At 42.7% G+C, this 26,627-nt stretch overlaps 2 protein-coding genes across 2 annotated transcripts in view; both read right to left on the bottom strand.

Moving 5' to 3' along the window:
• Positions 1-6,259, bottom strand: part of sardh (sarcosine dehydrogenase) — a 34,555-nt gene extending 28,296 nt beyond the window's left edge. Inside the window, exons 1-8 of the mRNA XM_068573945.1 lie at positions 6,212-6,259; positions 6,060-6,111; positions 3,705-3,892; positions 3,286-3,422; positions 2,916-3,094; positions 2,576-2,755; positions 2,170-2,293; positions 1,844-1,944 (exon numbers count right to left, since the gene is read on the bottom strand). Coding sequence (XP_068430046.1) covers positions 1,844-1,944; positions 2,170-2,293; positions 2,576-2,755; positions 2,916-3,094; positions 3,286-3,422; positions 3,705-3,889 — 906 coding nt within the window. The 5' untranslated portion in view covers positions 3,890-3,892; positions 6,060-6,111; positions 6,212-6,259. The remainder of the gene's footprint in view (positions 1-1,843; positions 1,945-2,169; positions 2,294-2,575; positions 2,756-2,915; positions 3,095-3,285; positions 3,423-3,704; positions 3,893-6,059; positions 6,112-6,211) is intronic.
• Positions 6,260-7,552: 1,293 nt separating this feature from the next.
• cercam (cerebral endothelial cell adhesion molecule) lies at positions 7,553-17,135 on the bottom strand. The gene is made up of 12 exons (XM_068573944.1): positions 16,793-17,135; positions 15,532-15,642; positions 14,894-15,011; positions 14,560-14,694; positions 14,197-14,401; positions 13,914-14,033; positions 13,702-13,778; positions 13,136-13,242; positions 12,607-12,739; positions 12,151-12,278; positions 11,427-11,630; positions 7,553-9,567 (listed from the first exon to the last, which is right to left on the bottom strand). The coding sequence occupies exons 1-12, from the start codon at positions 16,993-16,995 to the stop codon at positions 9,333-9,335; spliced, it is 1,776 nt and encodes a 591-aa protein (XP_068430045.1). The 5' UTR covers positions 16,996-17,135; the 3' UTR covers positions 7,553-9,332.
• Positions 17,136-26,627: the final 9,492 nt, after the last annotated feature.

Below are 26,627 nucleotides of genomic sequence, written 5' to 3'. Positions count from 1 at the left end.
CGCACACTTGCAAGTCGCTGACACAGCAGATGGCATCCCTGAGCTCTGCCAAGCTGTGGGAGCCCGTCATCAGCATATAATAAGAGCCTAAATCTATACCTAAGAGATTACTTTGTTTGATTGGCAGTTCCAACTGTAACATTAACATTATTATTGACAAGACACAAAGATAAGCAAGTTGATGGTGCTTTTTGGTATCTTACACAGAGGCATGCATACAGAGAAGTTAATATAATACGGGAAATAACAACCACAAAAGTCTTTACAGCTCTCGTGGCATACCATGACATGCTTTAACAAACCATAGAGCTTCTTTATGTATGCTACGGCACCTACTGACACACCATGAAATCTGCTTTCCAAAACACAGCAGAGAGGAGCATTCATCCCCTTGAATCAGAGTAAATATTCTTGTAGAGGTGTCTCACGAATATTTACACTTTACATGTGTGGAGTGATTTGTCAAGAGTGCTTTTCATTCCTAAGTCAGTTGGCTCCGTGGGTACAAACCCAAAATACCAGTGAACAAGCTGACATTTGGAAACAGCACGCTACATATTAAAAAACAGCCAACCTGCGCCTTTCCTCTCTCTTCTGTGCAGAGTACAGTCAAGCAGCTTACTCCATGTGACCAACACTGGACTTCAATACACTCCCTGATGAAACCACATTCAGCCGTTATCAGCAAGCATTTTAAAATTCAAAAGCCACCACAGCGTCGGAGGGCAAAGGCACACGGATTCACACACAGACGTGTGGTCAGCATGAGATGTGTGACCTGACAAGTCGCACACCCTGGTGGGAACAGATTTCTCGGTGGACTCCGACTGTGTCATTCTGTGCGTGTGGGCTGATGTCTGTGGACATGATGTAGCAGTAATGCTGGTTAAGCTGCTCTTAAACTACATAACACAGAGAAGCTCTGACAGCCCCCCTAAAACCACAGGCCTCCAGAGGATGAGCATAGTTACGCATGTGTACACTGACTAAAGCTAACACACGCACGCACGCACACACACACACAGGTAAAGTTTACACAAGCCATGTGTTGAATCTGCATACAGAGGCCTTCCAAAGGCCCCCCCAAATACACACATAATCAGCGTTGAAAGGATACAAATAAATCAATCTCCCTTTCTCTCTTCCACAAATAAGCACACACACTTCACTAATAACATTCTGGACTAGTACAGGTGGAAATCTGCAGTGTCACAGTGCCCCCTGCAGGTCATACACACTTAATACAGACAAATGAAGGAACGTCTGTCTTCATGGGGAGTTAAATGAGCAGAATCCAAAATACAAGCTATCATAGTGCTTTGTATGAGAATGCATGGGTAGCGCATTAAACATGAATTATGTAACGTAAGCTTTAAGCCTTCCTTATAATCCTACATTTGTCACAAGGTAATGATGCATTGTCGTTACAGTACTATCAGGTTTCATAGAGCGGTTTCAAGTTGTTGGAAAACAGAAGATTATGGTTAACTTTAAGTTCACATGCTACATGGTCAAAGTATGTTGTAGCAATACTATGCACAGAAGAGCCCAACAGCTCTACATGCCATTGGAGTTAATAAAACACACGCTGCAGATTAAAATGACCCCATACTGACGTACAGAAATAGCACAAATACTATTTTTGGGCCTAAAAGACATCTTAGAGACAGATTTGGACACCAGAGAATATGTTGTTGCCTCTGCATGAGCCTCTGCATGAAGCAAACACATATCAGAATAGAGTTGTCATAATCAGGAGCCACTTCTTGATCGATTGTATTTTTTGTGGAACGTATCATGAACCACAGTGAGGCTGCTCAAGTATGACACGTGGAGGTCCTACCTGTATGCCTTCAATTCTCTCCGTCACCACATAGGCGTGATGCATTGCAACAAGAGGGACTCGGACTCCAGCCATTTCCCCCAGCTTGGTGGCCCACACACCTGCATGTGACACACAGTCAAAGTCAAAATGTTTATATTAAGCATGTCACCTTAAAATGTAGATAAATTCAATGTCAGGAAAAACACCTGTAAAGTTTCACACAACTCTCAGCAATCTCGTGAAGATGCTCCAAATATCACATTGAGTTACATGCATCATCACCCTGTGTCAAATAAAAGCAAAATCCATTTCAAGGTAGGGAGCTGATCTTGTCTGAATCTCACCTGCACAGTTAACCACACAAGACGTCTCAATGGTCCCATGACGGGTCTCCACTGCCTTCACCCTCTTCACACCGAAGTCATCGGTCCGCACTTGTATACCGGTCACAGGGCAATTCTCGATCACCTGATTAAAAGACTCACTTTAGAAATGAGGTTTGTTTTTTTTATCTCCAGTATTATAACTTGAGTTTAGCTCAGAGGATCTGCCAAACTTTATCCTTTAAAGCTAAGAGGTCAGCCAAAGGAAATGAGCTGGCCTCTTTACCAAGAGATAATGGCATCATTGAAAGAGTATTCAAACTTAGAGTGATCAAGCAACAGCTAAACACACGGGAACAGAACAAAGCATGATGTATACTGCTGGTCTAGGGGGAAAACCACGAGTCAGCAGACAAGCGCTCGTTACCTTAGCTCCCCTGGCGGTGGCAGCTCTGGTCAGGGTGGTGCAGGTGCCTGCTGGGTCCATGGTGCCATCTTTTGGTACATACAGGGTTCCATACAGATCATCAACGTTCATCAGAGGATACAGGTCCTTGGTCTCCGCGGGTGACAGGACATAGGACTCGATGCCATACACTTTACCCAGCTAGAAAGGAGAAGAGATTGTCAGTAAGAGCCACTTGGATGTGTTCTCAATATTAAAACATTTAATTGCACTATGAGAATATAGTTGTGTTCCCAATGTGACACTTCATGGGGGGAAAGTTCAACTGTATTTTCTCACATGAAACATCCTTGATTCTTACCGACATGAGGCGCTTGTACTCGTCCAGCCTCTGCTTGTTGGAGGCAATGAAGAGTCCTCCGTTCTGAATCCAGCCGGTGTGGAGACCCGTCTCCTCCTCCAGGTCTTTGCTGATCACATTCCTGGTGTGGGCCAGGAGCTCGACCTCCACATCACTGGGACGGAGCTGCCACAGCAGGCCTGGTAGACACACACAATGGCAGATCAACAAGAAAAGACATGTCGACATACAAAATACAACTGTGAGCATGTTATCCGCAGAAACCTTATCAAGTCTTGAAGTACAGGAGATGTGGAAAAAAACACAGCAGGTAGTGCAGAGAAGCACTCAAAAGCACTCTTTATTCTCTATGTTCTATACGGTTTGTTACCTGCGGTGTGCCAGGTGGTGCCAGCAGTCAGACGGTCTCTCTCCAGCAGAACTACGTTGGTCATGCCCATTTTAGCAAGGTGGTAGATGGTCTGACAGCCCAGACTGCCTCCTCCGATCACCACCGCATCCGCTGACCTGAGGCAGGGAGCAGACAAAACCCAAACTTTGAAAGTGGGATAACGGCGATGACACGTAAACCTCAAACCAGCGACACTAATTTAGATCAAGTCAAAAACTAAAAGGGATTTTAGTTACATAAAAGGAAAAGTTATACACTCTTCTTGTTGAGTTACATGAGAAGACTGACTCCACACCTGGGTATTTCGGCTGAATAAGAAGCTACACCCCTCAAGCTACTGGAAGTACACGGTCACTTTGAGTGCACACAACACAACACCATCCACCCACTCAGCCAACCTGGGTAAAGGTTTAGTGGGTCCAGAGGAGGCTCCATCCTTTTGTTGGAGCGTCTTCTCATAGGGAACACTTTTTTCCTTGGTGGGCTCCGAGCCGTAGGACCGAGCGGTTGTCCGGCACAAGGGAGACAGAGGAGGCCGCACTGCCGACACCAGACGGCGAACGGCACACCCAACAAAGGCCATGACCTATGTGATCAGTCAGAGGACACAAAGAGGCAGAGTGATTCTCCAGAAACAATGTGGACTGTCGTTTTGCAGAATACTCAAGGCCATAGAAAAGTTATGTTTAGTACAACTTTGTTCAAAGTTGATCACAGAAAAACATTGTGAAGGCTACATAATGTACACTACATTCTGTAGGAGTAAAACCTGTTAAGATGTCACTATTTATAGTTAATAAATATGCAAAAACAAGTTGCGTTGTGTATTGTTGTATATACAATATTGTGGAAAGGTTCAAAGTCAAGTGAAAATGCTATTTTGAGATGTTGTCAAACTCCAGTTCAAATCAGCAAACGCTGAAAACAGAGATCAAGGTTCACTGTGTCCTGTATTATGACTGAAAGATTAAGCTGTAACTTTAACAAGATCAATAGATGAGAAAAAAAATGCTTAATAAAAGTAAATGTCTGCATGCAATGCTTTCCGCCATACAGAAATGAGAAACTTGGCTCATAACACAACATTAGTGCCACAACACGAATGCTATACCTAATGACGATGTGTCATCTCTGTGACCTGCCGCTGATGCAAGGCACTTTTAACTTCGCCCTTTTTTTTGCTTCGTCTCATACTGACTGAACCTGTTTTCCCATTTCTGAACAAAAATGTGAATAACACGCTTACACGCGAGTGTGTATTCATCAGGTGTCACTAGGCTTGTTTCAAAGAGCTGATATGTGTTATGCAAATAAGATTGTGCATTATCAAGCACACAATATATGTGTTTTGATTAAACATGAGACTATTCATCGATCCACTAGCAGCCGCCTATCCGGGGTCGGGTCGCGGTGGCAGCACACCCAGCTGGCCGACCCAGGCTTCCCTCTCACCCGCAACACTTTCCAGCCCATTCTTGGGGACCTTGAGGCGTTTCCAGGCCAGCCGGGAGATACAATCTCTTCAGCGTGTCCTGGGTCTTCCCCTCAGCCTCCTACCAGTTTGACGTGCCTGGAAAACCTTTAATGAGAGGCGTCCACGGGGCTTCTGGTTTAGATGCCCGAACCACCTCAGCTGACTCCTTCCGATGCAAAGGAGTAGCGGCTCAACTCCAAGCTCCCTCCTGATGTCTCCTTACCCCATCGCTAAGGCTTGGCCCGGCCACCGTACTGAGGAAACTCATTTCGGCCACTTGTATCCGAGACCTCCTTCTTTTGGTCAAGACCCATAGTTCGTGGCCATAGGTGAGGGTTGGAATGTAGACCGATTTTTTTATTTACTGCTGCAGCCACACCGATCCGCCTGTCGATGTCCCGCTCCATCTTACCCTAACTCGTCAACAAGACCCCGAGATACATGAACTCCTTCGCTTTGTCCACACCTGGAGGGAACAATCCACCGGTTTCCCGGCAGAGCACCATGGCCTCAGATTGGGAGGTGCTGACTCTCATCTCTGACGCCCAAGTGAATGCTGGAGGTCACGATCCGAGGAGGCAAACAGGACCACATCATCCGCAAACAAGCAGAGGCGATCCAGAGACCCCCAAACTGGATCTCATTCGGCCCCGGCGCCTTGTCACCAAGGAGCTTTTTGACTACATTAGTGATCTCTGCCAGGGATATGGGTGCAACCCCCTCCCAAGGTCTTCAGGCGCTGCTCCTTTCTTCACCTGAGTGTCCAAGACATAGTGGGCCACAGATAAGATGATACGATCACAAAGTCGATCACTGATTTCCGGCCTGAAGTGTTCTGGTACCAGGTACACTTATGAGCCACGTTATGCTCGGACATGGTGTCCGTTATGGACAAACGGTGCGCAGACCTGGTTCATCTTGAACCAGCTTATTGATTTACAGCGAGGAGTTGAAGAGAAACTCAGCAGGCAGCTGCTGCTGCTCGGGTGCACAAGTGTGTTGTTGGCGTTGTTTCATTTTTAGAATAGACGCAGTGGCGTTGTAACATCATTAGCACATGAACGTAACGTAACGCATTGAGCTGCAGACAGCATGCATTGGTCTGTAAACGCCACGTCCGTGAAACAACAACATGCCTGAGCGGACGCAAGTTGTAACGTGGCGTGAACGCCGCAAGGTCGAGCCTCGACCACAACACACGACGTTACCAAAACCAGCAATTTCCACCGTGCAGAAACTTTGTTGCACAGCTCGGCTCGGTCTCCACATGCACACTTACACTCCGTTCCGCCTCGTAGCGACAGTCCCAGAAAACACGCTCGATGCGAGATCTGTTAAAAAAATTTTTTAAAAAAATTTAAAAAAAAAGGTGAAGAAAACGAAAAAAATCAGGAAAATACTTGTTTATGTCGGAGACAACCCGCGTCTTACAGTGTGGTCGTGTGGCTGCCGTCCAGCAGCTGTCAGACTGGCTTGAAGTGTGGCATGTGGACGAGAGCAGGAAGCAGCCACAGGGGGGTGACAGAGGAGATTGACAGGTTGCAGCCCAATCACAAGCCCGCGCTATTCAACACAATAAACCCACATCACAACCAGAAACACGTGGAAAAATGTAAAACCACGCGCAATAAAAACACACACACACACATCATAGGCACACAGAAACAACGCCATAGAAGAATGGCAAGACGTTTTAGTTGTTAGTTTTATTTAGATTAAATCATATAAACTGTGTGTTGGAGATGTCAAGGCTGAAGGTGTTGTTGAGAGGCCTCTCAGTCCAGATACCAAACCAAGAGGAGCATTGGACCATCATAAGATGTCATGTATGAAGAGTTTGTGTGTGAGACATTGAATACACGGTTATAGTAATCATGCAGCAGAGGAATAAAGGATGAAATATGGTTTTAACATTTAAAAAACGACCCTCTCTGTCTCAGCACCTGCACGTTATGCAACTGTATGTCCTGTAGCACAGAGCCACAGGCAATGATCTGTTTGTCTAGTTGACCTGGTGATTGCCCAACTCCAAGCCAGCAGCCAATAAGGCGCTGAGTTTGGGTTCCCTCCTGTGAGAGGAGGTTCTCTCCTGTTCATACAGCCTCCAGCAAGAGAGCTTGAACTAAGAGCTGCAGCCCAATCGGTCTGTTTTTTCTATGTGTGTGTGTGTGTGTGTTCTGTCTGTCTACACCAACCTTCGACCTTTCTTGTCTTATCCAAAACCCTTTCATGTAGGTGAATAACTAAGCTTACGAACTAGTAATTGAGTGCAGCATGGCATGTTCATGTACATACGCACACATGCACACACACTTTTACATGTGCAAGTGTGTGTGCAATGCTTAGGCAGTAAGCCTATCTCATGTATGTTGTGACCTATCTTCAGCTACATTTCATTCATTCTGATCTATGAGTTCAGTTCCATGGGGAAATAAGGCCACGCACGCCAGATGATCCTACATTACATAAGTCAAATCTATTTATGTAGTACAGTTGTATGTGTAGGGGTATGTGTATACAAATACAAATTAGTTTTATGTTACATATAAGTGAATTAAAAGTTATAAAGATTGTCACTTATTAAAGCGTATGAATGAAACAATAACTGTGCAAGTGTTGCCTATTTTTTGTTCAATTTGGATACGTTCTTTGACGCAACCCAAAAAAATGAACCATCTTGTGGTGTATTTTTGTCAATGCAACAACTGGAATTAGCTTTTTTTTAAATATATTTTTTTAACAGAGCAAATACTCTCAGATACTTTTGTCCACAGAAAGTTGCGTTAATTTACTAATACAAAACTCACAACCACAATGACAACAATTTACGTCAGAAAAGCCCGCTGTACAATTGTCCTCACATCCTGTTTTATAACATCTGAATAAACATGTATTGCTTAAGGACACAAACACACAAAAGCTTTTGTCAGAAAAGAGAATTTGCTTGCTTCACATCATGTCTTGTGACTCATGCATCAACTGTATCCGGAAACACGCCACAAATAAATTAAGACATATTAAGGGAAAGATACACTGATAACAGAAAATAGATGTATACAAATTAGACCATTATATATGCTTTTCAAGGCTAAAGAATATAACTGATCATCATCATCATCATCATCATCATTTATATCCACAAAGGGCATCAGAATGACATCATCAGGTACTTGCATTGCTACCCTGTGCAAATGTCCAAACATTCCTAAACTTCCCAGCGACACAAAGAGGTTATCTAAGACTTATTTTTTAATGGATTACCGTTTCAATGGAATTGCTTTGTTTGGGAACAGTTTGGGTCAAAAATAATAAATAATCGAGGACACTTTTGGAATGTTAACGTTGTGAGAATGGTCTACGTGCCTTTTACAGACCTTTTACCAAACTACATTTTTAACATAAGATTTAGCACAGAAAAGTAGTAGCACAAAAAGCAGGAGTTCACATCTCAACATTCATGATTGTTTTTATGCAACTAGTTCCAAAAGATGTGTTCTATAGTCATCACAATATATGATCAAACATGACAAATGAAATGTTAAAATGCTCAAAATATATTATGTCAACTGAAACTTGCATTTTGTTTCTGATTACTGTTGATTTATTTGAAATGATATGAACCAATTTTCAAATATTTGATCCTGCATACTGGTTTTAAAGACATTTAAAAGTAATGTCAGATAAGCGTTAGGTTGAAGTGTGAACATTTTGTGGTTTTAGCTAAAGAAATAATCGATTATATAATATAAATTTAACTCAATATGAATACAGTTTGATACCTCCAAAATCATACAATCAAAAAACCACAGTGGAAACAATAACCTGGTGGAGAATTGAGAGGGTTAAATAAATAATATACAAACTCAAAATCAATTTCTGTGGCTAAATATTAACAATATTAAAACATAGCCATAGAGAAAAAAGAAAAAAGTCTAATAAATCAATGCTATTTCAGTTCATGTATGAATGAATTACTGCATGTATATCAAAACACTCTAATGCAAACATCCAATTTGTTTGTTTCACTAACACAATACTCTCTTAATGTAATCTGGTACCACTGAAACAGTCTTATACAGTCCATAGAAACCATGAGGCATATCAGATTCAGAAAACATGAATCAGGGTCTGTTTAGTTTCGCGTTTGATTGTAAACATGCACAAATGGAGAAATGGAAAGGCAGACAGATATACCAACAAAGGGGAAAAAAGATATAATATCAAAAACAATATCAACAAAACAAACATCAGCCATACAAACTGTATAAACTCTCAGAATATAAAAATGTCTAAATTAAAGAATAAAGGAAGTCTGAGGGTGTGACATCTGTACAAGTATTAAAAGACATTTCTTTACAAACAGCCTCAACTAACACTGTCCCGTATGCTGCTTTCCACCCAAAATATCCTCGTGCGCTACACTCTCGTGAGTGGCGTGATCGCGGAGTGGACCAAAAATAAAGTCTGGGAACACTTTCTCTCCACAGCATCTGTCTCTCTGACCTCGTGGCCTTTTGACCTGCAGGTTCTCCACGGCTCCGTCTGCCTCGCGCTAGAGTTCATCCTTGTAGGAAGCCGACAGCATGTCGGCCGGCGGCGCGCCCCCTTTCAGGTTCTTGTGGGATCCCCTCCAATCAGTGCGCACAGCGTCATCGTCCCACAGAGTCGACGTCTCCGTGTCGCTCACCCACTGGGGATCGCCGGCGTAGTGGCACGGCTGGACCAGAAGGGGGAGTGTACTGAAGGCAAGTAAATTCCTGTTGGGGAAATGGGACATGTAGTCCTTCCTGCAAAGAGAAAACGGTGATAAAGATTAGAATTGGTTCGTTCGAGACTTTAAAATATATCGAGTATGTCACAAAACAAAATATATATCTTGAATCACAGATATAATATTAGTGCACTAATAATATTACTGCACATTTGTATTGTTAATCCATATTGCTGTTGCTTGCGATTTATTTTGAATTCACTGATTTGACAAGAGATGGAGACAGAGGCTGCTTTTCAAAGACAGTTCAGTTGCTCTTAGCATGGAGGGCGACAGCAGGACCGATGTGCGGTGTGCGGTCGCTTTGCATTCTTTGCGGACCAGTCAAGCATATCGAATTAGAATCAGAGAGGTGAGAGAGAGAATAGAGAAAGTGGGTTGGCTATAAGCCAGTTTTCCACACATGATGGAGCACACAGACACTGCCAAGCCTTCTGGTTTGCAGGCCCCTCAGTCCAAGGTGCATTTCATCTCTTACAGTCAGTGGCCCATATGTGTATCAGTTAGTCTGCTGGATCACAACTGTGGGACGATGAGAAAAGTCGTTTGAGGGAGATTAGGGTTAGAAATTGGGTCAAGGCTGCTAGGAGGTGCAGGCAATGAATACAAAAATAAATAAAGAGATTCTTTAGATAAAGTGTAAACTTTATATAGAGAGAAGCACATTGAAAAGATTTCGACTGGTGAGAGGATCTACATTTTGTTGGGGTTTTGTCATCCTTGGTTGGACCACATGGGAAGCTAACATGATTAAAACAAAGTAAAGTAGAGTTTACAGCCACGCTAGCAGCTCAGTGAGGCTTCACTTTGGCAAAGTGGTGCTTTAAGTACAATGCTAATCTCGGGATGCTAACATGTGACGATGACAATGCTAATATTCTAATGTTTAGCGGGTAAAATGTTTACCAGCTAGCAGTCTTAGTTTTGGACGTTAGCATGCAAACACTTGCTAATGTCATTAGTTTTGCAAATATGGGATATTGATGGAAAGTACTGAACAAACAAATATTATAAAGCCGCTTATTTAATGGCTAATGGGGTGATAATAGTTATTTTTTTTCTGAATGTCGGTACCAGTTTATGGCGATCCATCCAATGGGCCTAATTAAAACGTGAACCTTATGGTAGCGCTAGAGGACAAAAGTAATTGTGATTCATCCTCATAATTTCATCCATCCTGATCCTAATCTTAGATATTTCAGTCTGGATTACAGCAGTAGACTGACTGTCAGACCGGCCGACTTCACCACCCTTTAAGCCACACCAACAGCGTGGCTAAACAAAGCTGAGCACACGACTGTCACAGACACATCTGTATCCCCTCTGGCTGTTAAAAGATATCTGACAACTACACTGCATCTAAAAAAAAAAGTAGCAATCCACTTTGCCCAAATTCCAGACAATCATTCTCAGGAACACAAGCTGCCATGAAACCTGCACTTCTTAAGCAGAAAAAAAGTTCCCTTTTGAAGACCCCTTTTGAAATGTGGTGTTCTAATTCAGCTCAACGAGCACTATTAAACTGACAAGAATAGAAAGTGTAGCCAAAACTGACTTTTTATAAAGAAACCACAGACTTCCTGATACTTCTTTTATCTACCACCTCCACAAAAAAAAACATATATAGCATGTATGCAAGTTTAGGCAACTACGGGAAGAATGTTTGTGGCAATTATGAAGTCAGTTTTAGATTTATAGGTCTGGCAGGGAGGTGGTAGAGTGATGAAAAACAAGTTTTATCATCGGAGTCGCTGAACTTGAAAAAGATTGATACAAACAACTAAATAATTTCTCGAACATGTTCATCCAGATTCAAACTAGAAAAGTGTGAGGTACGGGCTAATAAGGTGTATTCAGTGCTGCCATTATACATACTTGGGATGTTTGTCATACATGATGGGGAGGAATTCATCAACAGGAAGCATCTTGGACAGCGGCTCAGCGTTGAGCAGTTTTTGGGCTCCCTGCAGGGAGATGGCATAGGACAGAGTCCAATACGAGTAGTCGGCCGTTACCAAGTTGTGAACGTTCTCCACCGCCTCCTCCTTTCCAGGATTCAGCTGCTTCCTGCCAAAGTATCTGCAGCGCCATTAAGCCACAGTGAGAAAAACAAAGAGGAAGGAGGATGAACAAAAAAAGACAACGGTGAAGAAGGAATGAGACAATGTCTAAAACATCCGAGTCCAGAAATCTGCGGCAATGCTAGTTTGTTGCCACGTATCGGGTATCCTTCTTGGAAGTCTGTTGTTTTGCAGCATTTGTTCTGCATGTGTGTCTAACCATTTTCAGAAAGTCATGCAAACACAATTACACACAAAACCGAGTACATTCCCTATCGTCCCGCGGATGCCTTCATTGTGGGTCTTGTGTAATCATTTCAGTATAGTTTTAATTGAAAACATGTGTTTGTCCTGCAGAGACCTTAATCACAGACACACATACACACACATGAGTGATGTGCAATGCATTCTTGGATGTGAATTCTCACCTCATTCCTGCACACACAACATACTTTTGAGCAAACTGTATTGACTCAACCTAAACCTCACCCATCCATCGAAACAAGAACTGTGTGAGAAAAAAAAGGCGTCCCTCTTACATGATGTCCCAGTCCAGCTCCACCTGCTCCACCTCCTCCATCAGTCTAAGGACTCGTCGTTTGAAGTTGGCCTGGAAACGAACGTCGTCTTCAAGGACCAGCGCCACGCCCATCTGCAAGTCCACCATCTGGAAACACATCATGTAGAAGTTGCTCCCGTAGCTGTGTTTAAGTGGTCGAAAGTACATATAGTATGCTTGTGTTCTTTTTTATGTCTACTCCCAAATTGGAAAAACCCAAGTTGGAACAAAAAAAAAACATTTGATCTTCTTACTTATAATAGGAAAGACAAAATGACTAAATATATAAGTAGTTATTAGAAACCAGACTTGGACGGCTTAGTGTTAAACAGGTCCAAACAACGCCGTCATTCATCCTCTTGATTACATTACATGTATTGATCTCACTGTCAGTCACACCAACAAAGACTTCCATATATTGTGTGTGTTTCCTCACCTCTTTCCAGATGAAGTAGTGGCTGAGGAAGCAGCCCACCTCTCCTTTAGTCAGAGTGCGTCCAGAGAACGGGTCATAGTAGCCTGGCAGCAGGTCAACACCCAGGATCTTAATGTCACTGCTGTTCAGTGCACTGCACACAAACACACGTACACACACAGGTGTTATAGTAATTATATTCCCATGAAGGCAAGGAGGCAAGAGTAGGGCGTTTGGAAACAGGGTCATGGCCATGAAACCTCAAATTAAGGAGAAATAACTTTTAACCTTGCACAGATAACTGAATGGCCATAATAAAGAGGACATTCACAATTTGCATCGAATATCCGATCATTATCGAACCCAACGTCATGAATTTAACAAAACCATGTGTTGAGGGAACAGTACATTTCTGGAAGGAAATGTCTTTCCTTCTCACCAACCATTCTCCAATCGTTGTTTTATGTCACTATGTCCTCTTTGATATTCATTTGCCTCAGCCAGCGGAGTGGTCTAGCTGTATTCAGTCTTTCCCTGAACGTGTACTCACTTCCCATCCACAGCGTCCACCACCTTGACGTCAATCTCGAGCTCATTCAGAGAGAACAGCATCCGGTCTCTACGGTCTGTACGCCGTCGCAGATTAATCAGATATATCTAAGGAGAGGAGGACAGCTAATTATTCAACTGTGTATTATTACTGAAATGGGTATCATTAAGTCACTGACTTCTTTAGACAAGTCTGAACTAAACTAAATTTATTTCTGTAATAATGCGCTTCGTGCCTACTCTGAATGATGAACACAGCCTAAAAGTACTAAATCATGTTCCTCCACACTCTCAGTGTTTCATAGCCCATTGTGTGAGTTCTGAACACCAGGATTTGGATTAAAAGAACTGTAGTACTGTGTACTTATGTTATAATTTCCCTGGTATTTCCTTTTTATAATCCTTTTAGATTAAAAAATTGAGAAATTAAGGCACAATGCTTTTTCCACAGATGCTGAAACTACCATGTTGGTTGAAAAGAACCCAATGATATATGCAATTTAAATATATCAGTCTCCCTAAAACATGGCCGCTTCTACCTGAAAAAAACAATGATGTGTCACTCACCTCATCAAAGCCCATGAGGTCTCTCTGTTTGGGGAACATATAGACGTATCGTGAGGGGCGCATCGGAGGACCATCAACTGTCACAAAAAATAATAAGAGAATAAAGTAACATTACAAATCTGAACCAACACACTGTAAACGTTTGCTTGATTTGTACTCCCTGTCAGTATCGGTCTTTATTAATATTAATAGTAAATACAATCTGCTCTTACTTATGGATTCAAGATGGACATGGACAAAGTTGAGGCGATCATCTTCCAAGGTGTGTTGAGGTTTGGCCGGGACGTTCAGGTATCCGTAGCGCTCCTTGTTACACAGATACATCTGTACCTCTGCGTGGCATCAAAGATCAATCAATCAATACATTAAGTAATTGATGAGACATTCATTGTGTACCATCGAAGATGCTCCTATAACATACATAATTCTACAGGGAACTAAGTATGCTTGTGGATTTGATTAAAAAAACAAAACGACAAACCAGCGCTAACCAACCTGCAGCCCGGCAGGAGAAGGCGAACACGATGATGTCATCGTAAGGCCACGAGTAGTCCTTGTGAGGCGGGAAGAAGGCCAGTTTCGTCATGCCTTCCTTCCTCAAATCCAGCAGCATGGTGGAGTGGATCATGGGCACAGGGTAGCAGCCCAGTCTGTGCCGATGGCGGGTGGGGAAGTACTCTGCTGTTCGGCGGTAATATCCCTGACAAGAGAGAGATGGAGTCAGATAAGCAGCGATCTTGATATAAAGGGGACATTTTTTCTTATTCTTGTATGCTGCCCATATGTCCAACTCAACAGCCACGACAGAGTTTTTTGCCCTCACAGTATATCATCGATCACTATCGAGTCCACACTCACCTGTGGGGTGATACCGCACCAGTAGTTGGAGTACGCTCCCTGAGAGTCTAGCATGGGAGCAATGGCTGACTTGTTCTCTGCCATCATCAGGTTGAGGGTTTCAGGGTTCGTGAGGATATTGTCTGTGTCAATGTACTGAAACACAGATGAGACCAGGGAACGATGGGAAAAAAAAAGAAAGAAATTGTGCAGTCATGTCTCTGTAACAGGAGAAACTTGTACTTGGATGAAACGACGACAGCAAAGAGGGAACGAATCTCATCAGATGAATCAAGGGATAGAGCTGATTTGAATCTTACACTGCTGCCAAAAGAAAATGTATCTCATTATGTACCAGGATGTAATCGGCCCAGCGTTTCCTGGCAAAGTTGAGCGCTGCCTGCTTCAGCTTCATCACATACTCATATCTGCTATTGGGCCAATGCTTAGGCCCTGACTCTCCTGCATAAGACCTGAAACAGAGAGTTACAGAAAGGACATGAAAGTATATTATTGAACTGATTTGGCATTTTCCCATATCTCATAATTTACTACTGAATTAGGCTGAATTTACAATATATGTTAACCACTGTGTAGGTCTATTCAAAGCTTAAAATACAGCTTGGCTGACAGTCTCTAGAGTTCAGTGACATTCAGAAGATTAGCAGTCAGACTGTATGATTGGCATGCACACATAATTTCCACTAATGGCCTCTTCAGCTCAGACAGATGTCCACACAGTCAAGGCGTAAAGACAAGCAGAGGCGTGCTGCATCATTCCTTATTATGGAAAGTGGAAAGGTGTGTCATCTTTAGGCAACAAAGTGGATCCACTAAAGCTAATAGTTGCACGACCGAGGTTGTAAAAAAAGGTGAGTTCATGTTGCTTTGGACAGTAAGTTTGGCTAAGATCTACAAGTGACTGACACGATGTTCGCTTACCCAGATCCCTGCTGTGAATAAAGTACAAAACATTCATAAAGTTGGACTCACGTGGGCTGGTCCATTGGTCTCCACTCTACATAATGGTAGAATTTCTGCATGTAGGTGAGCCACTCCTTCAGTATGGCGGTGGTGTTGTCGGTGTTGTGGTCCGTGGCGGCCCTGAACAGCACAGAGAAAGCAGGTCGAGAGACTGAAGAGCTGATGTGTTTCAAACGCAGGTTTATTGAAGAGAAAAGGAAACCCGACACATCTTTAAGACATATAAATAATAACTTGTCTCATATCTAGCAGATTTTCTTTTTCTGGTACATTTTTAAACACATTCCTGATCCGGTGGAGCAGCCTACAGATACGTTGTTATTGCATCATGATATTCCTATCAACTGTGCTTTAGATCCTATTTTTCCTTTTATTGACCCTTTTTTTCAGAAAGCTTTTGTAAAAGAGAAGCCGCCACAGCGTCTCGAGGTATGGCAGGCCATTTTGGGCCTACAATGTTAATCAATTCGCAGAATGTCTCTGTTGCAATAATGGATACAGGATGTTGGCATCACCGAGAATTATTATGATCGGTCAGGTATGTCATTTGCAGGATAAGCCGAAAACAGATACACTTGTCTTGTTATTAACAACTTCTCAATTGATTTTTAGAAAATGTTCTTTATTACAATATTGATACTGTGCTATAAAATGACCCATACTGTGACAGAAGATTTATTTTTAGTGTGGAAAGTAGACTATAATATCCTGCACATACACACACACTGCTGTGAACACAATACAACGATACAAAGTATATATCAGACATTTAACGTTATAGTGTGTCATATGATTATCAATATGCAACCCAGCAACAGATACTCTCTTATTATATCCACTTTTTTATCAAATCAAACTATAAATGTACAAGCAGGATGGCTTTTAAATGAGGTAATGGTCACTTTACGACACATAAACTACATTGAAGTACTCCACCGAGGCGCTTACTGCTTAAAACCCCTTCGAGGACAGTTCAATTTATGGGGATTAATCACTAACGTTCGTCATATTTTCATTCAAATAAGCGCAAAGAAAGCGTTTCAGGTACAAGCAGCTCGACGGAGAATACACACGGATGCGGTGCATATAGGAAGTGAGTGCGGGGAGTGAAGGGCGCAGAGGGAGGAGGGTCGGACGCGGCTGCTTTCTCAAACTAATCAAATGCCATTGACCCGTTAACGGCGGCTAGTCGGCTAACACAGAGCCCGTCGTCTCCACACAGAGACCATGGTCTCCACACGGCGGCCACGGTGCATGCAGCACAACCCACCACACGGAGACGCGGTCTTTGGGGTAGTTGAGTCTCTCCAGAGCCCCGAGGTAGTACGGCAGGGAGTGAGCGGTGTTTCTGGCTAAGATAGCGATAACCACTGTCGGAGGCTGAATCTTCGACTCCTCCGGAAATATTTCCTCCGAAAAGTAGCCGTCGGCGAGGGAAACAAAGGCCCCGACAGCTAAAAAGTGCAGTAACATGGTGAAAGCCGCTCCGGTGTTCCAGCACTGCACGTCGTCGGTGGACGCGTCAGCAGTCCAAGAAAAAGCAAAGGAGGGTTTTCCTAAATCTTTCCCCCACACCCCCCTAAGTTAGTGTACAAGCTTGCTCGCTTTTTCCAAGATCATATCCCGAGAGAGCCGACATTACAACTTCCGCTTCGGAGCTGTAGCGTAAGAAAAGTCCGACACCGTTATTTAGAGACGAAGGTGTGATTTGGCCACATTGTGTTTCTTCTGAAAACTCACAAACTATGACGTCAGGCACTGAACATCCAGTCAGACAAACTTCTACATCAGGTTGGCTTAGTGGTTCCTTCATGTGTTAAATAACAAAACAAAAATGCACTCATAATAATTGTTGGAGATTATATGTCGTTTGAACCAATTGCAGCTCTTTCCCCTAAATTACATTGTTTGCATAACTTGTGAATCAGCAGGTAGCCTACCGCATACACATTAAGAGGCAGTGTTGTTCTATACATGTATATAGCCTACACATTATGCATGACCATGTACTTTTATGGGATATAGTTGGTGGGAGAGATATTAGATAAACTGGATGAACATCCTCAGGTTTCTGGTGAGTTATAGTTGGCTGCAGTTTCAGGGGTTGGCCAGCAGAGGGAGGTTTTGATCTAATAGAAGGTCCATCACTCAGGCTGAGCGTCTGTCTGAGATCAGATCTGATGTGTTTCTTTTGGTTAATGGGTTAATATTACTCATTGCATTTTCTTAAATACTAAACATAAGTATGTCTTTAGTTCTAAGTATTTCACACAAGTATTTTTTATACTGCCTTACATTTATTTGGAAACAATAAGTATGAGTATGTTGAAATGTGTAACGCCGACATTTAATGCTTCAAGTTCATTTTCTTGAAAAAACTATTTTTACACTGTGGTGCTGCTATTTGTACCTAAGGGTGGAGTATGTAATATCCGTCCACCTGCTCCAACAAAATAGAAGGCAGCGTTTCACCTCTACTACTGGGACCATACAACCTTATAAACTGAAATGAATCACAGTTCCTGTTTATGGCCTGCTGTGTGTCAAAAGCCACTCTGATATCTCAAAGAAACAACAAAAAGGTTATTATTGTTTATTTGCATCTGCTCCTAAAAGAGGATTATTGATTACCCCGCACTCTGTGATAAACACACAATTGTGACTCAATTTTTAAATAACGTGATAATTAGGAAATGTACTTTCAAAAGAAAAGACTGAGAAAGGATCTGAGTGTTTGTGAAGGCAGGCCACAGTGACAGGAGGGCTTCATGGAGGTTTGATCAGTGAAACAAAGAATGTGTAACAACCAATGGGATCTGTGTTCAAGCTCATTCTTCAAATTTAAATAAGGAAGACTCCAAACAAAGTTAAGAGGGGGACAGTTCACTGAATCAGTGGAGCGGTTCTTCACAACAACATTTGACCGTTTCTAGGATTTAAAGACCTTGTCCCTCAACATTTTAAATAAAACTTGTAATTTGTCATTAAGAAAAGATTCAGTTTCAAAAGGTTTGAATAGGTGAGACCAGAGCATTCAAACAGGTGTATTGTCTTCATGTGTGAACCAGAGATGAACTGCGGATGGAGCTTCCATTACTCACTGCAATGAATAGCCACTGTATTAGTCAATACAAAGGTCAACAGATTATCTTATTTAATAACCACCTTTATGAGGTCATACCTGGTATGTGCATGCATCTCCTGCACACAAGGCAACACGTTTTGCTGCAGTGGACCACCTTGAACCTCCTCAATGACCCCTGGAGGCCCCCATGAGGCCCTTTTTGAGAAATTCCTTTGACAGTTGTGGTTGAGACTGTTTTCAAAAGAAAGAAACAAAAATATGTGAACCCCATCCATCCCAGGTGGTATCAGAAAAGTTTGAATAATAGAGAACATTGTAACAAATGATTTTACAAGGTGCCACATCACGCTTTTCAGAAATGATGTGCGTTAGGGATTAAAAATTCTAAAATCTAAATTATAGAAAACAATGTCCACATGCACGCACATACAATACATCTTGTGTCAATACATCGTGTAAGAAGAAAGCTTTTGTAAGACTATATATTGCAGCAGTTTGGAAATAAAACCAAATCTATAATAAATTTAAGTATGCAAATAATTTAGAACTAATGCTCAGCACGCAAGTGAAAATTCAAGATCAGAAGATTAGGTCGACTGTGAAAATGAGCCAAAGGAGGAGGGATGGAAGCAGGAGAAAGAGAATGAGCGGGATGGAAAAAACGGTGAAGAAACGAGGAGAGGCATGAAGACATAAATGTGGGTGGAAAATAATAAGCAAAGTGGTATATAATGAATTTTGACTCCTTAGGCAGGCTCTCTGAATAAACGAAGGCAGTCATGGCTGACAATAGCGAGGTTGGGTTAAAGGGCTCGTTTTTGTGGACAGGTCAGAGGGGTTGAGGGTCAAATCTCTCCTATTCATGACACCCCAAGTGTTGCCACACTCACACACAAACACACGCACACACATGCGTATGTCAGGGGCACTTTCCCAGCGTCAGTTATGGAGGCAGATCTGGGAAAGTTCAACCTTGGGTGTACTAACTTTTCACTGCGAGGTCAAGGGTGAAGATGGCGTTTGTTTGTGTGTGTGTGTGTGTGGGGATGTGTGTGTGTGTGATTTAAAGACAGCGGGAGAGAGAAAAGGGAAATCCTCATTGTTTTGACCAGATTGCAGAAAAGAGATTGGGGGGAAAAAGAAAAAGAGGATAAACGGCAGATATTGAGGCTTACACTTGTCTTAAATGGGGGGTAATTTGGAAAAGGGTCTTCAAGGACAATTCTCTACTCATCCTGGATAATCCAGAGTCCTTGCTGGGATGAAATAGTGAGGTGAAAACTTAAAAACAACATCTTCTGTTAATTATCCTGAGGAGCGATGACAATGATTCTGGAAAGACAGGTTGCTGCTGAATTGTCTTTAAACTGCAATAGTTCACATACAATTCCATTCACCTGCATTGTACTGCAGTGGCAACAGAAATCTAAATAACAAATACCTCCATGATTCTACTGAATGTACACACATATATATATATAGTATGCAAATGTATTTTTTTGGTGGTACTCGTGCATGTGTGCCCACAAATGTAGATGCCACCCATCTCTCTTTTGTCAGGCGGGAGGTGAGAGAATGAGTCATGCTGTAGGTTGGGATGTGTCACAGTGAAAGTGCTTCTGTCGTCGTGTGTTGGGACCAGCGGCAGCTACAGGCAGCGGAGAGTCGTGACATTCTCACAAGCTTCCGGGACCTTTATTGCTGTGGCAATAATCAATAGCGTTCCCACAGAGACGTCTTTTGGCGAGGCGGGTCAATACCTGTCACTCAGGGCCGGAGTGGTGGCACACACCCTCTTACTCAGCAGCTACAGATGCCTCACTCTGTCTGCTCCCCTCCTCCCACGTCAACTTATGTATCACAGGACATTTACACAATTTAAGGAGTCACGTGTTTTATCTCAACTCGTGTCAAATTGAGTGTGAAAATCCATATGGATTAAAGATGCTTTTGATTATTGTTATGGAATACTCCATATCTCCAAAAACCCAGTGGCGTTAACTCATGTATAATAGAAAGAGAACCAGCAGGTTGAGAAGAAGAAGAATTAATTAGACAAGTGATTATCTGCATTTTTATCAATACATGTTCTTTGTCAGTCCACTAATTAGTTAATCTTTAAGCACTAAACGCAGTTGTTTTCTGCTGGTTCATGAAATTATAACCATGTTAGAACTACTATCATGCCCTCAAATTTCATGGCGGTATCTATAAAATCCAATCTGTAGTTCATTTTTTGGATTGCCCTTTTTTGTTTTTTAAAAATGTTCCAGAAAAGAGAACACATTTCACCGTTTCTGTCGCAATGTTCTTGTATGTTTAAGTTAGCGACTAGTCGGTGTGATTTTGTGTGTGTTTTCAATAAACTAACTATGTTTAAACCACAAATACAGAACCCTCCAGAGCTCATGATGCTGGCAACAGGAAGAGGCAGATAGATAATCTGACCATGAAGCCAATGGGTTTGGAAGTATTTTTTTTTAATATGTTTTACCCCAGGTGGCCAATATTACAATATGACTCAAGTGCTTAATTAAGTCAAAACAGCAACAAAAATCACAGGTAAAAAAAAAAAAAAAGAACTGTGCACGCCAAGTCTTTACACAACACCACTTAGTCAGCACAAAGAAACTGATGTTCAGACTGAATGCTCTGGCGATGCCTGAAATAATGAGATTATGAGGCCAGGTATCTTCTTCCATGAATATGAAACAGATCAACTATATATATATATATATATATATATATATATATATATATATATATATATATATATATATATATATATATATATATATATTGGATGGATTTTAATGTTGTCAAATGAAACACCTGCCCAGTGAATTGACTTCGCCGTATGATGATGATGACGATGAGTCTTGCAGTCTGGTGGAAAATGAAGCACAGGTTGTGAACACCTAAAGAAATCTCCGGCTAATCAGATGTTGGAATGTTCTCTTCACTTCATCTTTTCCCTTTACGCTGTTTGTTCGAGTCGATTTAGAGATTTTCTGTCGCTGAGGCATCGTTCTGCTTTTAGAACTTAAAAAAAAAAAAGACTCACAGAAATCTCAATATCGCACATTTAGTCAAAGGCAGGTTCCCCTTTGTGTCTCTTAGTCCTGCAAACACCGACACACGATAACAAATTACAGGATATTTGTGAACCCTCTCGGGCCCTGTGATCTCTCCAAAGTAATGCTGAGATTAGTGGAGACTTCTCTGCTTCTCATCTTCTCTGTTACTCCCTGGATGACGCCGTCCGTCGCCTCGTTGCCAAGCAACAGCGCAGCCACTGTCAAAGAATTCTGGGGGATGTTTAGGCAGCGGCATGCTTGGGGGGAAGGCGTGTGTGTGTGTGTGTGTGTGTGTGTGTGTGTGTGTGTGTGTGTGTGTGGCAGAGGAGAAGCGGCAGTGTGTACTGGTCGGAGTCAAGAGAAGCAGGATACACTCAGTTGTGCATTTATATGAGACTTTCCTTTTAATCTTTTAATCTCAGCTATTATGCCACTTGGTGATTTGTCAAGATCTATTTTACAAACCTTTCTTTCGTCAGCGTTGCACCGAACACATCCGGATCTCTGATGAATTCACTTGTTGTCACGCCAAGAAATACTTGGGGTTTACATGCATTTGATATTTGCAGTGGTCACAAGGTCAAATTCTTGACCCCCCTCAACCCAACAAAACAGTGAGGCAATTTCATGTCAGTCACAATGGATAGTAAAATAACTAGTGGGAGGAGCTTTGGCTTCTTTCTCCAAACTCACGCAATATTTAGCCCATATACGCCAAATAAAAGCCGTCACAGAAAGATCATCGAATGAAAGTAAGACTGTCTCTCTAGTGTCTCATGGCCCTAAGATGTCTCTGCCTCTATAATTAGCTTCCTGAATTTGCTGTCTGGCTCATGCCAATATATCACTTACATTTTCTCCACAAACTTTTGGCGAGCTGCAAATGAACCACTTTCCCCACGGCTGCTGAATGGAATTAGTGCTTCTGCGATAACAATCTTTTCAGAGAATACAGTAGCGGGTTCAGAAGCTCTTCTTCCAATTGACCTCTTTGTCCACTTGACTGGTCCGAGCTTGCCCCAGAACATGCTTCCCACTATAAATTTCATTGGCATTCGCTGCCACAGCATTGCCTCTCTCTAACCTCTCTCCTCTGCTCTTCTTCTTCGAGCTGTGCCCTATAGCAGCAGGGAGGAGATGCCTTCACCAGAGGAGGTTTATTTTGAGGATTCCCCTGTTCCCTTTGTCCTCGCTCACCTCTCTGTCTCTTGACGGGATGGTTTCATGGCCCACCCCGCCGACTGGGCCTCCTTCTCCCCTGCCAGGCCTTTTAGCCAGCGGGTTAAACATTGATTTGTGAATGGAGGGAGGCACAGCGGTCCCCAACTGTTTCTGTATACACACACACACCCCTACTATACACCACCAAACTAACAGCCAACATGAAAGCTACTGAGCTAAAAGGATTTGAGCAACTGGAGTTGATAGTGTTTCAAATGTTTTTGTGTTGCTATTCATCTTTAAATTAATTTGAGACGATTTTTGTATTTATTTAGTCAGAAAATGTGGACATTGTCACCAATTGAAGCCAAATGCACACAACTTTAGAGAGCTAAATGAACACTATTTTAAAGGGACAACGTGCTTTCTTCAATGTTTGATCTCAAAACGGTCAAATTCAGCAAAAAAAAATAGCTAATTGCATTAACATTTAAATGTTTTACTGTCTGAGGAAAACAAGCAAACAGACAAAAGTGTGTGATATTATACATATTCAATGTAAATTGTAGCTTTGCACTGCAACTACAACTTGAAGTTTCGAGCCATAGCAGAGTATAAGTGAGGGATGTCAAGGTGAGAGTGAAAGGGGACCCTCTTGACTTCTTCCTGGGTTTCCCGCCTTTGGAAGAGCCGGCTTGAAAAGGCAAAGAGAGGGAGCGAGGGGCTTGGAGATGGAGGGGTTTGCTTTTCACCACTCAAAAAAAAAAAAAAAAGAGCAATGAATGAGTGACTGGCTGATTGAATGAGAGGCGGGCCGGGCTGAGAGGGGCTCTGGCCCCGTGGATCAGTAGAGGTTAACTCGGCTTCTTCAGGAGGATGAAAAGAGGAGAAAAAAACGGATTGAGCTTTAAAGAGGAGGATCCCCTGCGCCCGGGGCGGGATCAGACAGGATGATTTATTAGACAGAGAGAGAGAGAGAGAGAGAGAGAGAGAGAGAGAGAGAGAGAGAGAGAGAGAGAGAGAGAGAGAGAGAGAGAGAGAGAGAGAGAAAGAGAGAGAGAGAGAGAGAGAGAGAGAGAGAGAGAGAGAGAGAGAGAGAGAGAGAGAGAGAGAGAGAGAGAAGGTCGCGTTTGTAAGCATCAAAAAGCTGCAGAGCAAACGCAGCATTCCAAACTGCTGATATGCTCGACATGAGGATGGTCTCGACTCAGAGTCCAGAGAGACACGAGCCCGACACCTCTCAGCTCGTGGCTCATTCTCGTGTGTTTATAACCTTACCAAACGCGTTTTTACGCATGGACATTCAAAGTGCTTAAAATGCACTCGGGCATATAACAGGAAACGCTCAGCAGAGCTTTTACATTTATTTTGTTTTGTTTTTCATGCTTGTCAAAAGAAAAACAATACTTAAACTGATCTCATTAGTCACAGTGTTCACGGTTAACCAGGTGCGCCTTGAGGGCCAAAATATGTGACCTTGTCGTTTTAAAATAAATAAAAGAACACCTGCACAAGTGCAACATAATATGAGTTTATAGTGGAATAGGACATGTGTAGTGCAACGCTAAAAATAACCATTGCAGGTGTTTTGGGATTCCATCTTTCTGTATATGCACTTTGCTGTCTACATACATATTTGTAATTTGGCCTCTGTCGCCCTTTCAATCGCCTGTCACATGAGCATCATATAATCGACTCATTTTCTGTCACTCCGGACAACACTTGCCTCAGAGGCCTCCGGTAAAGCTGCCCTTTCTGCAGCAGAATGGCTGCATGGCGCCGAAGGCACCGCTTTATGTCCAAGTGCCTGGTTACAGCGTTGCACTAGTTTGCTCACACAAGACAAACACTAAACGTCATGCAGTGCGGTCAGAGAGTAAACAGTGTCGGGATTGTAATCTCTTTTTGGGTAGAAAATAGGGCTGTTGTGTCTTTAAGAGGGGCTGCTGGTCCCTCATCGCAGCTGCTGCGTGTATGCGCGCGTGTGTGTTGGTGTGTGTGTGTGTGTGTGTGTGTGTGCGTGCGTGTGTGTGTGACACAGAGGACAGCGGAGATTCATTACTTAAGCAGTACAATGGACATTTATCACCCCGTGGTGTTATTCAAATTCAGTACCAAGCGAGGACCTTCTCCACTCCTCTCTCCGCCTCGCGTCGCAGCCGCAGCGTTTATTGTTGGAGCAGCAGCGTAAAGAAAAAGCCAGGAGGGCAGAGAGACATCCATCCAGTCAGCCCGAGAGACCCGTAAAGGAAGGATGGGAGGAAGGAAGCAGCGTCTGACCGGAGTGTATACGAAGCCCGCTGCTCTGCCTCTTTTTGTCAGCATCCTCCGCTGCTCGCTGCATGGGGCTCTCGGCCGGAGCGGAGAGATCCGAGAGAACGCACGTCGAGGGATCTGAACCAAGGACGCACCAGCGGGAACTAAGGGGTTTCCTTTTTCTATATTTCGATTTCATCAATAAAACACCAGAGGAAAGAACGCAAACGCTCCAAGTGCCTTTCTTCAAACAACAGGAGGGGATCTTTTGAAATGTAACATCCGTGGAAAGCCATTGTGCATCTTGAGGCACCAGAACTGAACATTCTTTCCCGAAATCGATGACAGTACACAGGTGCAGAAATGGCGGTTTTCACCTCGGACTTTAAATTGAAATTAAGTCCACTTCAGCTGTTTGATTCCTGTCTTTTTCGCCTTCTTTGAGGTACTTTAAAAGTGCGATTCTCTGGTGAACCAAAGGAGATGACATTTTACTTAAAGATGCAATGGCCATTCAGCCATCTTAAGGGCCCAGAGATCCGGACAGACTTGGGGTTAACTTTGCAACTAGCAACCAGTGTAGAGACACTGTCACGTAACAGCAATACGAGAAAGAATAGGAAATAGGATTGTTTCAAACTGCAGTAGAAAAAAAAAGTCACAAAGTGATTGTGGCAACAATGCCTCCTTAGCATTATCAAACAAATGCAGAAAAAAAAGAGCATAGACTTTCTTCTAGTGTGTCATTAACAGAGGAAATCAGCTTCTCAATATGGGGCTGTGCTAAAGAAAATGTATTTCATCGCAACAGAAATATTTTAGTTTTTTTTTTTAGGGTTAGCTTTAGTTTTCTGCTGAAACAGCTCAGACTTGGAAATGAACAGTGAGATTTCTTTCAAGAGGCCGAATCCGGGGCAATGCTGAGCAGCGAGGATGTCACAAATAATGCACAGTGCTGCAACTCCCTATCTAGGAGGGAAAAAAGGGAGAGAAAACAGGTTTTTAGTGTCAGTCGCAGCCAATACTGTCAAAGGGCATCATTTAGGCAGCCGTGGCAGGTGCAGCCATGGGCCTATACAACAACTACCCGGGCACACTTGTGATTTAAATAATCAAATGCTTAATTTCCTCTTTTTTTAATCTTTGGCAGAGGGCACACAGAGTCTTTAGCGGCTGATTGTCCAAACGCAATTCTTGAGTAAACTCAAATTCAACCGCAAGAATTGTGTATGGACATCTGTTGCTGCAGACTCACATTCATCACTGCTGGCTTTGGCCAGGCGCCACATGCAGAATGTAGGCCTCCGGAGCACAAAGAAGGCTCCAGAGCGCTCTTTAGGCTCGGGCTGTGTTGTAACTGTGTCATTTCAGGTACGATACACACCACGTTTGTGTTGTGGAGGAAGCAGACGCGGGACTGGACCAATAAAGTGGAGGAAACCTTATTCTCGTGTGATGTGTTTTTCGAGATGCGCGTTGTGGTTTCGGCCCGATTGGTATTTACACTTTGTCGAAGATCTAATCAA

The sequence above is a fragment of the Clinocottus analis genome, unplaced genomic scaffold, assembly GCF_023055335.1.
Source record: "Clinocottus analis isolate CAN_PGR_092001 unplaced genomic scaffold, fCliAna1.0.p SCAF_13, whole genome shotgun sequence".
Classification (NCBI taxonomy): domain Eukaryota; kingdom Metazoa; phylum Chordata; class Actinopteri; order Perciformes; family Cottidae; genus Clinocottus; species Clinocottus analis.
The sequence above is the reverse complement of the archived record's forward strand: the minus strand, read 5'-3'. Positions and strand labels throughout refer to the sequence as shown.

Excerpts from the sequence above, each read along its gene's own strand:
- cercam (XM_068573944.1), bottom strand. The coding sequence starts at position 16,995 with ATGTTACTGCACTTTTTAGCTGTCGGGGCCTTTGTTTCCCTCGCCGAC. Across the intron at positions 15,643-16,792 it reads AAAGACCGCGTCTCCGTGTG|GGCCGCCACGGACCACAACA; the intron begins GTGGGTTGTGCT and ends TGTGCTGTTCAG. Across the intron at positions 14,695-14,893 it reads GCTGGGCCGATTACATCCTG|TACATTGACACAGACAATAT; the intron begins GTACATAATGAG and ends TCTGTGTTTCAG.